The sequence below is a fragment of the Pristiophorus japonicus genome, chromosome 15, assembly GCF_044704955.1.
Source record: "Pristiophorus japonicus isolate sPriJap1 chromosome 15, sPriJap1.hap1, whole genome shotgun sequence".
NCBI lineage: Eukaryota > Metazoa > Chordata > Chondrichthyes > Pristiophoridae > Pristiophorus > Pristiophorus japonicus.
Genome location: NC_091991.1, coordinates 138,571,600 through 138,586,590, shown reverse-complemented (window position 1 = coordinate 138,586,590; position 14,991 = coordinate 138,571,600). Strand labels below are relative to the sequence as shown.

The window sequence follows — 14,991 nt, the reverse complement described above, 5'->3', positions numbered from 1 at the left end:
ATTCATAGAATGCATACGGGATTGTTTCTTAGAACCGTATGTAACAGAGCCTACAAGGGAGCAAGCCATTTTGGATCTGGTCCTGTGTAACGAGACAGGAAAAATAAACGATCTCATAGAAACATAGAAACATAGAAAATAGGTGCAGGAGCAGGCCATTCAGCCCTTCTAGCCTGCACCGCCATTCAACGAGTTAATGGCTGAACATGAAACTTCAGTACCCACTTCCTGCTTTCACGCCATACCCCTTGATCCCCCAACTGAAAGATGAAAGTTGTACCTGATATTTGTTTATTGTTGTAACTTAATAAACAGACTCTCTGGTTTTCTTCCCTCTTCTGGATTTCTTTCTACCTGAATCCATCCAACATCCCTATTTTCTTGGTTTGCTTCAGCAGTTGTCTCCTTATCTTTGAGACTCTGGGTGAACTGGTCCTTACCTCCAATCTGTGATAACTCACCTTTGAGTTCCAGTAATATCCATTCACCATACAAAATTTTAGATGGATGCATTGGTTGTAATCTACCAAAATTCCCTGGATTCTGGGGAAGTCCCAGCGGATTCGAAAACCGCAAATGTAACGCCCCTATTTAAAAAAGGAGACAGACAGAAAGCAGGAAACTATAGACCAGTTAGCCTAACATCTGTCGTCCATTATTGTCCATTATTAAGGAAGCAGTAGCAGGACATTTGGAAAAGCATAATTTAATCAAGCAGAATCAGCATGGTTTTATGAAAGGGAAATAATGTTTGACAAATTTGCTGGAATTCTTTGAGGATGTAACGAGCAGGGTGGATAAGGGGAACCAGTGAATGTGGCGAATTTGAATTTCCAGAAGGCATTTGATAAGGTGCCACATAATAGGTTACTGCACAAGATAAAAGTTCACGGGGTTGGGGGTAATATATTAGCATGGATAGAGGATTGGCTAACTAACAGAAAACAGAGAGTCGGAATAAATGGGTCATTTTCTGGTTGGCAAACAGTAACTTGGGTGCCGCAAGGATCGGTGCTGGGTCCTCAACTATTTACAATTTATATTAATGACTTGGATGAAGGGACCAAGTGTAATGCAGCCAAGTTTGCTGATGATACAAAGATGGGTGGGAAAGCAAATTGTGAGGAGGACACAAAAAATCTGCAAAGGGATATAGACAGGCTAAGTGAGTGGGCAAAAATTTGGCAGTTGGAGGACAATGTGAGAAAATGTGAGGTTATCCACTTTGGCAGAAATAATAGAAAAGCAATTTATAATTTAAATGGAGAAAAATTGCAAAGTGCTACAGTACAGAGGGACCTCGAGGTCCTTGTGCATGAAACACAAAAAGTTAGTATGCAGGTACAGCAAATGTAATGTTGGCCTTTATTGCAAGGGGGATAGAGTATAAAAGCAGAGATTTCCTGCTACAACTGTGCAGGGTATTGGTGAGGCCACACCGAGAGGACTGTGTACAGTTTTGGTCTCCATATTTAAGAAAGGATATACATGCATTGGAGACTGTTCAGAGAAGGTTCACTAGGTTGATTCCGGATTTGAGGGGGTTGACTTATGAAGATAGGGTGAATAGGTTGGGCCTATGCTCACTGGAGTGCAGAAGAATGAGAGGTGATCTTATCGAAACATATAAGATAATGAGGGGGCTCAACAAGGTGGATACAGGGAGGATATTTCCACTCATAGGGGAAACTAAAACTAGGGGACTTAGGGCAAGAACCTCCACTTTTGAGCTTATCATCCAAAAATGGGCATTATTTCCAGCGTGGACGTTAAAAAAGGGTTTTCAGATCACCGGCTTGTCGCCCATTTTCAAAACACCTAGTTTACATTTTTGAAAATGGGCGTTACCGCGAGCGATATCAAATGGGCGGTAGCGTTAAATTTTTCTGACCTTCTGCCGTAAAGTGTGGCCGTCCTTAGCAACGGCATGGTAACACTCAATTCCCATGATTCAGGATGTCAAGGGTCATCATGACATGCGCAGAAAAGGAGACAGAGAGAGAGAGGGAGCTCAGAGGGACTCAGAGTGGCTGTGGTGTGTGCTTGTTTGGCTGTTGTGGGAGGAACGACGGAGATTCACCAGCAGCAAAAAGCCCACTAAGCACCAAGAACATAGTTGGCACCGAGTTTTTGTCCAACAAATTAGATATAACATGGAAAGAATAGAGGAGGCCCTGGAGCAGGTAGCCAGGAATACTGGTGGCAGAGGGTTCCCAGTGCTCCTGGAGCACCACACTGCACCCCAAGGTGACACACCCCCATTGCCAACCACACATGAGAGCCAGCAGCATCATCTTGCTTATGGCTCGGAGCACGCTCCCACCTCGGGACCGTCCTCTCCCGTATCCGTCCAAGCAGCGCTTCGGCCATCACCCCCCACCACTACCCCTAGCGAAGCAATGTCTGAGGACCTCCTCGGCCAGATGACTTGGAGTCATGAAGGGAAGGGGAAAAAAAAAAACATAGAAACATAGAAAATAGGTGCAGGAGCAGGCCATTCAGCCCTTCTAGCCTGCACCGCCATTCAATGAGTTCATGGCTGAACATGAAACTTCAGTACCCACTTCCTGCTTTCACGCCATACCCCTTGATCCCCCAAGTAGTAAGGACTTCATCTAACTCCCTTTTGAATATATTTAGTGAATTGGCCTCAACTACTTCCTGTGGTAGAGAATTCCACAGGTTCACCACTCTCTGGGTGAAGAAGTTTCTCCTTATCTCGGTCCTAAATGGCTTACCCCTTATCCTTAGACTGTGACCCCTGGTTCTGGACTTCCCCAACATTGGGAACATTCTTCCTGCATCCAACCTGTCCAAACCCGTCAGAATTTTAAACGTTTCTATGAGGTCCCCTCTCACTCTTCTGAACTCCAGTGAATACAAGCCCAGTTGATCCAGTCTTTCTTGATAGGTCAGTCCCACCATCCCGGGAATCAGTCTGGTGAATCTTCGCTGCACTCCCTCAATAGCAAGAATGTCCTTCCTCAAGTTAGGAGAACAAAACTGTACACAATACTCCAGGTGTGGCCTCACCAAGGCCCTGTACAACTGTAGCAACACCTCCCTGCCCCTGTACTCAAATCCCCTCGCTATGAAGGCCAACATGCCATTTGCTTTCTTAACCGCCTGCTGTACCTGCATGCCAACCTTCAATGACTGATGTACCATGACACCCAGGTCTCGTTGCACCTTCCCTTTTCTTAATCTGTCACCATTCAGATAATAGTCTGTCTCTCTGTTTTTACCACCAAAGTGGATAACCTCACTTTTATCCACATTATACTTCATCTGCCACGCATTTGCCCACTCACCTAACCTATCCAAGTCACTCTGTAGCCTCACAGCATCCTCCTCGCAGCTCACACTGCCACCCAACTTAGTGTCATCCGCAAATTTGGAGATACTACATTTAATCCCCTCGTCTAAATCATTAATGTACAATGTAAACAGCTGGGGCCCCAGCACAGAACCCTGCGGTACCCCACTAGTCACTGCCTGCCATTCCGAAAAGTACCCATTTACTCCTACTCTTTGCTTCCTGTCTGACAACCAGTTCTCAATCCACGTCAGCACAATATCCCCAATCCCATGTGCTTTAACTTTGCACATTAATCTCCTGTGTGGGACCTTGTCGAAAACCTTCTGAAAGTCCAAATATACCACATCAACTGGTACTCCTTTGTCCACTTTATTGGAAACATCCTCAAAAAATTCCAGAAGATTTGTCAAGCATGATCTCCCTTTCACAAATCCATGCTGACTTGGACCTATCATGTCACCATTTTCCAAATGCGCTGCTATGACATCCTTAATAATTGATTCCATCATTTTACCCACTACTGAGGTCAGGCTGACCGGTCTATAATTCCCTGCTTTCTCTCTCCCTCCTTTTTTAAAAAGTGGGGTTACATTGGCTACCCTCCACTCGATAGGAACTGATCCAGAGTCAATGGAATGTTGGAAAATGACTGTCAATGCATCCGCTATTTCCAAGGCCACCTCCTTAAGTACTCTGGGATGCAGTCCATCAGGCCCTGGGGATTTATCGGCCTTCAATCCCATCAATTTCCCCAACACAATTTCCCGACTAATAAAGATTTCCCTCAGTTCCTCCTCCTTAATAGACCCTCTGACCACTTTTATATCCGGAAGGTTGTTTGTGTCCTCCTTAGTGAATACTGAACCAAAGTACTTGTTCAATTGGTCTGCCATTTCTTTGTTCCCCGTTATGACTTCCCCTGATTCTGACTGCAGGGGACCTACGTTTGTCTTTACTAACCTTTTTCTCTTTACATACCTATAGAAACTTTTGCAATCCGCCTTAATGTTCCCTGCAAGCTTCTTCTCGTACTCCATTTTCCCTGCCCTAATCAAACCCTTTGTCCTCCTCTGCTGAGTTCTAAATTTCTCCCAGTCCCCAGGTTCGCTGCTATTTCTGGCCAATTTGTATGCCATTTCCTTGGCTTTAATACTATCCCTGATTTCCCTAGATAGCCACGGTTGAGCCACCTTCCCTTTTTTATTTTTACGCCAGACAGGAATGTACAATTGTTGTAATTCATCCATGCGTTCTCTAAATGTCTGCCATTGCCCATCCACAGTCAACCCCTTAAGTATCATTAGCCAATCTATCTTAGCCAATTCATGCCTCATACCTTCAAAGTTACCCTTCTTTAAGTTCTGGACCATGGTCTCTGAATTAACTGTTTCATTCTCCATCCTAATGCAGAATTCCACCATATTATGGTCACTCTTCCCCAAGGGGCCTCGCACAATGAGATTGCTAATTAATCCTCTCTCATTACACAACACCCAGTCTAAGATGGCCTCCCCCCTAGTTGGTTCCTCGACATATTGGTCTAGAAAACCATCCCTTATGCATTCCAGGAAATCCTCCTCCACCGTATTGCTTCCAGTTTGGCTAGCCCAATCTATGTGCATATTAAAGTCACCCATTATAACTGCTGCACCTTTATTGCATGCACTCCTAATTTCCTGTTTGATGCCCTCCCCAACATCACTACTACTGTTTGGAGGTCTGTACACAACTCCCACTAACGATTTTTGCCCTTTAGTGTTCTGCAGCTCTACCCATATAGATTCCACATCATCCAAGCTAATGTCTTTCCTAACTATTGCATTAATCTCCTCTTTAACCAGCAATGCTACCCCACCTCCTTTTCCTTTTATTCTATCCTTCCTGAATGTTGAATACCCCTGGATGTTGAGTTCCCAGCCCTGATCATCCTGGAGCCACGTCTCCGTAATCCCAATCACATCATATTTGTTAACATCTATTTGCACAGTTAATTCATCCACCTTATTGCGGATACTCCTTGCATTAAGACACAAAGCCTTCAGGCTTGCTTTTTTAACACCCTTTGTCCTTTTAGAATTTTGCTGTACAGTGGCCCTTTTTGTTCTTTGCCTTGGGTTTCTCTGCCCTCCACTTTTCCTCATCTCCTTTCTGTCTTTTGCTTTTGCCTCCTTTTTGTCTCCCTCTGTCTCCCTGTATAGGTTCCCATCCCCCTGCAATATTAGTTTAACTCCTCCCCAACAGCACTAGCAAACACTCCCCCTAGGACATTGGTTCCGGACCTGCCCAGGTGCAGACCGTCCGGTTTGTACTGGTCCCACCTCCCCCAGAACCGGTTCCAATGCCCCAAGAATTTGAATCCCTCCCTGCTGCACCACTGCTCAAGCCATGTATTCATCTGCGCTATCCTGCGATTCCTACTCTGACTAGCACGTGGCACTGGTAGCAATCCCGAGATTACTACTTTTGAGGTCCTACTTTTTAATTTAGCTCCTAGCTCCTTAAATTCTTTTCGTAGGACCTCATCCCTTTTTTTACCTATGTCGTTGGTACCAATGTGCACCACGACAACTGGCTGTTCTCCCTCCCATTTCAGAATGTCCTGCACCCGCTCCGAGACATCCTTGACCCTTGCACCAGGGAGGCAACATACCATCCTGGAGTCTCGGTTGCGTCCGCAGAAACGCCTATCTATTCCCCTCACCATCGAATCCCCTATCACTATCGCGCTCCCACTCTTTTTCCTGCCCTCCTTTGCACAGAGCCACCTACGGTGCCATGAACTTGGCTGCTGCTGCCCTCCCCTGATGAGTCATCCTCCCCAACAGTACTCAAAGCAGTGTATCTGTTTTGCAGGGGGATGACCACAGGGGACTCCTGCACTATCTTTCTTGCACTGCTCTTCCTGTTGGTCTTCCATTCCCTATCTGGCTGTGGACCCTTCTCCTGCGGTAAGACCAACTCACTACACGTGATACTCACGTCATTCTCAGCATCGTGGATGCTCCAGAGTGAATCCACCTTCAGCTCCAATTCCGCAATGCGGACCGTCAAGAGCTCGAGGCGGATACACTTCCCACACACGTAGTCGTCAGGGACACCGGAAGTGTCCCCGAGTTCCCACATGGTACAGGAGGAGCATATCACATGACCGAGCTCTCCTGCCATGTCTTAACCTTAGATACCCTTAAATTGGTAATAACAATGTTATAGTTCACTTACTGATATAAAAAATAAAAGAAAAGCTACTCACCAATCACCAGCCAATCACTTACCCCATTGGCTGTGACGTCACTTTTTGATTACTTTCTACTTCTATTTTGCTTTCTCTCCCGCTGTAGCTGCACTAGTATGCTTTTGACAGGTCGCTCCCCTCTCACCATCTCCTCGTAAAAGATCCTCTTGGAATGAGTGATCACAATATGGTTGAATTTGTAATACAGATTGAGGATGAGGAAGTTGTGTCAGAAACGAGCGTACCATGCTTAAACAAAGGGGACTACAGTGGGATGAGGGCAGAGTTGGCTAAAGTAGACTGGAAACAAGGATTAAACGGTGGCACAATTGAGGAACAGTGGAGGACTTTTAAGGAGCTCTTTCATAATGCGCAACAAAAATATATTCCAGTGAAAAAGAAGGGCGGCAAGAGAAGAGATAACCAGCCGTGGATAACCAAGGAAATAAAGGAAAGTATCAAATCAAAGACCAATGCGTATAAGGTGGCCAAGGTTAGTGGGAAACTAGAGGATTGGGAAAATTTTAAGCAACAGCAAAGAATGACTAAAAAAGCAATAAAGAAAGGGAAGATAGATTACGAAGGTAAACTTGCGCAAAACATAAAAACAGATAGTAAAAGCTTTTACAGATATATAAAACGGAAAAGAGTGACTAAAGTAAATGTTGGTCCCTTAGAAGATGAAAAGGGGGATTTAATAATGGGAAATGTGGAAATGGCTGAGACCTTAAACAATTATTTTGCTTCCGTCTTCACAGTGGAAGACACAAAAACCATGCCAAAAATTGCTGGTCATAGGAATGTGGGAAGGGAGGACCTTGAGATGATCACTATCACTAGGGAGGTAGTGCTGGACAGACTAATGGGACTGAAGGTAGACAAATCCCCTGGTCCTGATGAAATGCATCCCAGGGTATTAAAAGAGATGGCGGAAGTTATAGCAGATGCATTTGTTATAATCTACCAAAATTCTCTGGACTCTGGGGAGGTACCAGCGGATTGGAGAGCAGCTAATGTAACGCCTCTGTTTAAAAAAGGGGGCAGGCAAATAGGCCGGTTAGTTTAACATCTGTAGTGGGGAAAATGCTTGAAACTATCATTAAGGAAGAAATAGCGGGACATCTGGATAGGAATAGTGCAATCAAGCAGACGCAGCATGGATTCATGAAAGGGAAATCATGTTTAACTAACTTACTGGAATTCTTTGAGGATATAACGAGCATGGTGGATAGAGGTGTACCGATAGATGTGGTGTATTTAGATTTCCAAAAGGCATTCGATAAGGTGCCACACAAAAGGTTACTGCAGAAGATAAAGGTATGCGAAGTCAGAGGAAATGTATTAGCATGGATAGAGAATTGGCTGGCTAACAGAAAGCAGAGAGTCGGGATAAATGGGTCCTTTTCCGGTTGGAAATCAGTGGTTAGTGGTGTGCCACAGGGATCGGTGCTGGGACCACAACTGTTTACAATATACATAGATGACCTAGAAGAGGGGACAGAGTGTAGTGCAACAAAATTTGCAGATTACACTAAGATTAGTGGGAAAGCGGGTTGTGTAGAGGACTCAGAGAGGCTGCAAGGAGATTTGGATAGGTTAAGCGAATGGGCTAAGGTTTGGCAGATGGAATACAATGTCGGAAAGTGTGAGGTCATCCACCTTGGGGGAAAAAAAACAGTAAAAGGGAATATTATTTGAATGGGGAGAAATTACAACATGCTGTGGTGCAGAGGGACCTGGGGGTCCTTGTGCATGAATCCCAAAAGGTTAGTTTGCAGGTGCAGCAGGTAATCAGGAAGGCAAATGGAATGTTGGCCTTCATTGCGAAAGGGATGGAGTACAAAAGCAGGGAGGTGTTGCTGCAACTGTATAAGGTATTGGTAAGGCCGCACCTGGAGTACTGCGTGCAGTTTTGGTCACCTTACTTAAGGAAGGATATATTAGCTTTGGAAAGGGTACAGAGACGATTCACTAGGCTGATTCGAGAAATGAGGGGGTTACCTTATGATGATAGATTGAGTAGACTGGGTCTTTACTCCTTGGAGTTCAGAAGGATGAGGGGTGATCTTATAGAAACATTTAAAATCATGAAAGGGAAAGACAAGATAGAGGCAGAGAGGTTGTTTCCATTGGTGGGGGAGACTAAAACTAGGGGGCACAGTCTCAAAATAGGGAGGAGCCAATTTAAAACCGAGTTGAGAGAGAATTTCTTCTCCCAGAGGGTTGTGAATCTGTGGAATTCTCTGCCCAAGGAAGCAGTTGAGGCTGGCTCATTGAATGTTTTCAAGTCAAAGATAGATAGATTTTTAACCAATAAGGGAATTAAGGGTTACGGGGAGAGGGCGGGTAAGTGGAGCTGAGTCCACGACCAGATCAACCATGATCTTATTGAATGGCGGAGCAGGCTTGAGGGGCTAGATGGCCTACTCCTGTTCCTAATTCTTATGTTCTTATGAACTCCATTATCATTGCTTGGTAATAAGTACATAGAATCATAGAATGGTTACAGCACAGAAGGAGGCCATTTGGCCCGTCGAGCCCCTGCTGGCCAAGAGCGTCTCGGCTAGTCCCATTTCCCCCCCCATCCCTCCCCTGCACTTTCCCCGTAGCCCTGCAAATTGTTTTCTTTCAGATACTTATCCAACTCCCTTTTGAAAGCCTCCAGACAGTACATTCCAGATCCTATCTACTCGCTGTGTAAAAAAAGTTTTTTCTGATGTTGACTTTGGTTCTTTTGCCAATTCCCTTAAATCTGTATCCTCTGGTTCTTGACACTTCTGCCAATAGGAACAGTTTCTCGCTATCTACTCTGTCCAGACCCCTCATGATTTTGAACACGCCTATCCAATCTCCTCTCAATCATCTCTGCTCGAAGGAGAACATCCCAGCTTCTCCAGTGTATCCACGTAATTGAAATCCCTCATTCCTGGAATCATTTTTGTAAATCTTTTCTGCACCTTCTCTAAGGCCTTCATATCCTTCCTAAAGTGCGGTGCCCAGTTGAGGCCGAATCCGTGTTTTATACAGGTTGCTTTAAGCTCTCATGAAGTGTTAATATATTAAATCCTGGAGTACCATGAGCATCAGCTGTTGGAGCTGATCTAATGCATGAATTTGATTTGTGAAATGCAAAGATGATCACAATATGCAATGAGTGCATCCCCTGGAAACTGTAAACTCAAGCTGATGAAACAATTGACTTTACCATTGTGCCATATTGATCAGCTTTGACCTTCCCTTCTTTGCTACTGCTGTTACACATTTAAATCATTGCTGTTCAGTTTTCTGACTGAAATTAAAGAAGATAAATTAGCTATATAAAACACACAAAACGGCTGCATTTTGGCAGTTCTCAGCTTGGCCAGCAGATGGAGCTCTCCTCTACCCTGAAAGTAGAATATTTTGTATCAGTATAAACATCAGGACTAGTCTTGGGCAGATACACTACATCTATTGGACATTTGAACCTAGATTTTCCATGATTTTCATGTCATGTTAACTCAATTTATCTGCATTCTCAACCCCCCCCCCCCCCATCCCAAATTTCTCCAATAGGATCTCCTCCCTTAGCATTATCCTTGGTGATTTCAATCTCCATCTCTGCTCCCCTTACCCCACCTCCTCTGATTTCACTGTCCATCCAAACCTCGCCCTCCATATAATCTCTCCTACCCACATTCATATCCTCTAACTCTCATGGTCTCGATCATAGAAGAAGCCATCTCCGACCACTTCCTTCTTCGCCTGTGTTGGAACAAACTCTTGCACCGTCATTTATGATTGCGTTTTCAAGCTGGCAGCTGCCTAGACTTTGGCCTTCTATTTGCCACAATATATTTTGCAGCTGTTGAACTGCTCAACCACTCCCTCACCTCCACCTTTTTATATGCCCTCAGAAAATCCTATACTCTTTCCCATCCTGGTTGTTCTCCCTGGTATGCCCCCCTTCCCCCCCCCCCCCGGAATCATCGCTGCCACAACTCTGAAGGATGTAAACTTGAACGTATCTAGCGCACAGCTGGTGGCAGTCTACGTCCTAGTTGGTCACGTACTTTCAGAAAAAAAAGAGGCAATGTCAGCAGAGACCTCAAATGGGAACAAATGTGTAAAGACTAAAAATTAAGATATAAAGTGCGGTTTCTGAGAAGAACTTAAATCAAGCTTTTTTTATTAAAAAAACAGAAAAAAAGGGCCAAGGAATGAGTTCAAATGCCTTATCACGCAATCTGACCAGGGCACTCCCAATAGCTTTCACTTGTCTCAACCACTGTGAAGTTCTCTTTCATTTAGTATGCATCCATTAAACGTTCTTTTGATCTTTTTTCAGGATAATGTGGGTCTGAGAGGAATATTTGCCACGGTCTGTGCTGTGCTGACGGTCCCAGTTTTCTCACTGCTGGCGTTCACTTTTGTACCGCCGTTGGTTTCCACGATATGGCTGGGAGTCACCTACTCCTTTGCTGCTGTAAGGTGTTGATTTTATTTTCTCAGCTGACGAGTAACTGATTGTTTGTCTTTCCTTTCTCCCCCCACCCGACTCGCTTTCATCCCTCGCCCCACCCACCTAAAGCAACCATTTTAATGAAGGCGTTCAAGACCCATTCTTCCAGCCTCAGGAACCCCTTGAAGGCAGGGCCCAGTAATGATTTCAGAGGGATACTGTTGGTGAAACTTGCTTTAATTCCTTGTAGAACAGTCTTGGGTACCTGTGCAAATGGTGTCTGGAAATTTCTTAGAAATCTCTGGTTAGTTCCTCGTGTTTTTTAAAATGTATAAAGTTGGATTGTTTTTCTCATCATATAATTGGGCATTTTTGGTTCAATTTCATTCCTTCTCGTGTATAAGAATTGTATATATTAGTGGATCTCCCATGACATTACACATGTAGTCTTCAGGTGATAATTAGAGCAAGATGCGTAGATGTAATTTAGTGTCCATTTTAAAGTCGTACATTCTTTATTTTATATTGAGCATAAGAAATAGAAACAGGAGTAGGCCATATGGCCCCTCAAGCCTACTCCGCCATTTAATATGATCTTGGCTGATCCGATCATGGACTCTGGTCCACTTTCCTACCCGCTCCCCATAACCCCTTATCGGTTAAGAAACTGTCTATCTCTGTCTTATATTTATTCAATGTCCCAGCTTCCACAGCTCTGAGGCAGCGAATTCCACAGATCCACAACCCTCCTGAGAAAAGCAATTTCTCTTCATCGGTTTTAAATGGGCGGCCCCTTATTCTAAGATTATGCCCCGTAGTTCTAGTCTCCCCCATCAGTGGAAACATTCTTTTTGCATCCACCTTGTCAAGCCCCCTCATAATCTTATACATTTCGATAAGATCACCTCTCATTCTTCTGAATTCCAATGAGTAGAGGCCCAACCTACTCAACCTTTTTCTCAGGTCAGCCCCCTCATCTCCGGAATCAACCTAGTGAACCTTCTCTGAACTGCCTCCAAAGCAAGTATATCCTTTTGTAAATATGGAAACCAAAACTGCATGCAGTATTCCAGGTGTGGCCTCACCAATACCCTGTATAACTGTAGCAAGAATTCCCTGCTCTTATACTCCATCCCCTTTGCAATAAAGGCCAAGATTCCATTGGCCTTCCTGATCACTTTCTGTACCTGCATACTAACCTTTGGTGTTTCATGCACAAGTACCCCCAGGTCCCGCTGTATTGCAGCACTTTGCAATCTTTCTCTATTTAAATAATTTTTTTCTGCCAAAGTGCATGACCGTACACTTTCCAACATTATATTCCATCTGGAAAATTTTTGCCCACTCACTTAGTCTTTCTATGCCCTTTTGCAGATTTTTTGTGTCCTCTTCACACATTGCTTTTCCTCCCATCTTTGTATCATCAGCAAACTTGGCTACGTTACACTCGGTTCCTTCTTCCAAGTCATTTATAGATTTCCAATATAAATTCCTGTATCCACGTTTAAAAAAAGAAAGACTTAACATTTATATAGTGCCTTTCACTACCACCGGACGTCCCAACGCACTTTGCAGCCAATGAGTATCACTGTTGTAATGTAGGAAGCACAGCAGCCAATTAGCGTGCAGCAAGCTCCCACAAACTGTAATGTGATAATGACCAGATAGTCTGTTTTAATGACGTTGATTGAGGGATAAATATTGGCCAGGATACTGGGGATAACTCCCCTGCTCTTTTGAAATAGTGCCATAGAATCTTTTACATCTATCTGAGAGAGCAGATGGAGTCTCTGTTTAACATCACATCTGAAAGATGGCATCTTTGACAGTGCAGCATTTCCTCAGCACTGCACTGGAGTGTTTGCTTAGATTTTTATGCTCAAGTCTCTGGAGTGGGACTTGAACCCATAACCTTTCCAAGGTGCGGGTGCTACCCACTGAGCCACAGCTGACACTGCCAATGTAAATTTGTCACGCTGCAATGACACACTCATTCATGGTGCCATTGCAGCACCTCGGGGAGTGGTACAATTACATTGTGACAAGCTGCCACAGGCAGTTTCCATGTTGAGATGGGAATTTATAATGGAAAAGTTGACCGTACGTGCAGATGTAGTTTGTTTTCATATATATATTAAAAACTATAGATAGGACTGTAAAACACTTAAAATAACTAGGAATTGCTGGGATACAAGAGAATAATTCAGAACCAGAATTTTCTTTTAGTTTTGAAGTCCTGTCCTGGTGAAATGCCCAGCAGTTCTGAGGTGGGCTAAGTATTATCAGATGAACTGCATGTTACATCTTATTGCATTGTTGTTAAATATTGTTATTAAAAAAAAAACATTTAAAAACTCTTGGTTTAAATTGAGGGGTGTGGGAAGAAAGGGGGGGGGGGGGGGTTTAATGCTGGTTCACAATAATAAAATCCTGGGTGTCAATTCCTGATTTAGGTACTTAATTGTAATTATTTTCACAGGCAAATTGTGTGTTATTTTTCATCCCACAGGCAAGTCTGTGGCCATCCATCTTGTTAGTAGTTCCTCAAGCAAATATTGGAACAGCCCTTATCGAATGCCTTCTGGAAAATTAAATACACATCCACTGGTTTCCCCCTTATCCACCCGGCTTGTTACATCTTCAAAGAACTCCAGCAAATTTGTCAAACATTATTTCCCTTTCATAAAACAATGCTGACTCTGCTGGATTGAATTATGCTTTGCCAAATGTCCCACTACTGCTTCCTTAATAATGGACTCCAGCATTTTCCCAACGACAGATGTTAGGCTAACTGGGTCTATAGTTTCCTGCTTTTTGTCTGCCTCCATTTTTTTTAAAAAAGAGGGGCGTTACTTTGTGGTTTTCCAATCTGCTGGGACTGCCCCAGAATCCAGGGAATTTTGGTAGATTACAACCAAGCTGGTCTTCTATGGTTGGGTTGAAGTGCAGTGGGACAGAGTAGAGGAAGCTTTAGTCTGCACTTGGCTGTTCTATATCTGACCTGGAAGCACTTCATGTGGATGTTGGGTGCATGAAATGCTTGCTTTGGAGGCAGTTCAGCGAAGGTTCACTAGGTTGATTCCAGAGATGAGGGGGTTGACCTACGAGGAAAGGTTGGGCCTCTACTCATTTGAATTCAGAAGAATGAGGTGTAATCTTATCGAAACATATAAGACTATGAGGGGGCTTGACAAGGTGGATGCAGAGAGGATGTTTCCACTGATTGGGGAGACCAGAACAAGAGGGCATAATCTTAGAATAAGGGACTGCCCATTTAAAACTGAGATGAGGGCTGTGGATCTATGGAATTCACTGCCTCAGAGCTGTGGAAGCTGGGACATTAACTGTCTTTGTCTTAAATTTATTCAAACGATAAGGGGTTATGGGGAGCGGGCAGGGAAGTGGTCTTGAGTCTATGATCAGATCAGCCATAATCGTATTAAATGGCAGAGCAGACTTGAAGGGGCTGTATGGCCTACTCCTATTTATCAAATGTACATTGGTTAACTCCTCAGCTATTTTTTCCTTTCTCGTTTTCTTACTCTGTAGCATGCTCTCTCCCTCCTTCCCTCCCTCATCTTTTCAGCCAAGCTTTGTCACTTTTCCTTATTAATATTGTTTGTTTTTTCTCCTCCAAAACTTTTTGGGACCTTATCGTGCAATAAAAGGTGTTATTATACAACTGTGTTGTTGGTTTATCCCCCCCCCCACCCCAAGCTCAGCTTCTCAGGTGAGTCATTTGCAGAGTGCAACTGCCCTCTGGTATTTCCCAACTGGCAATTATTGACCGAGTGCTGACAGACTATTATCCACACCAGCACTTGCAGCAAACAGGAGTCGAAACCTTTCTTTTTCCCTTTCCTGGTCATCTAACTTGGGACACAGTGGCCAATGGGTAGCTACCACTCACAGATAAGATCAACAAACTTGGTGCACATTGTGGATTGAACGTGGAGCCTGCTTGGGTTAAAAGAAAAGCCATTGTGGCAAAATTGTACA

General features: G+C 44.0%; 1 protein-coding gene across 1 annotated transcript in view; it reads left to right on the top strand.

The window, feature by feature from the left end:
• mfsd1l (major facilitator superfamily domain containing 1-like) overlaps positions 1 to 14,991 on the top strand; it is a 42,926-nt gene that overhangs the window by 27,492 nt on the left and 443 nt on the right. Inside the window, 2 exon segments of the mRNA XM_070901757.1 lie at positions 10,879 to 11,016; positions 13,502 to 13,555. Coding sequence (XP_070757858.1) covers positions 10,879 to 11,016; positions 13,502 to 13,555 — 192 coding nt within the window.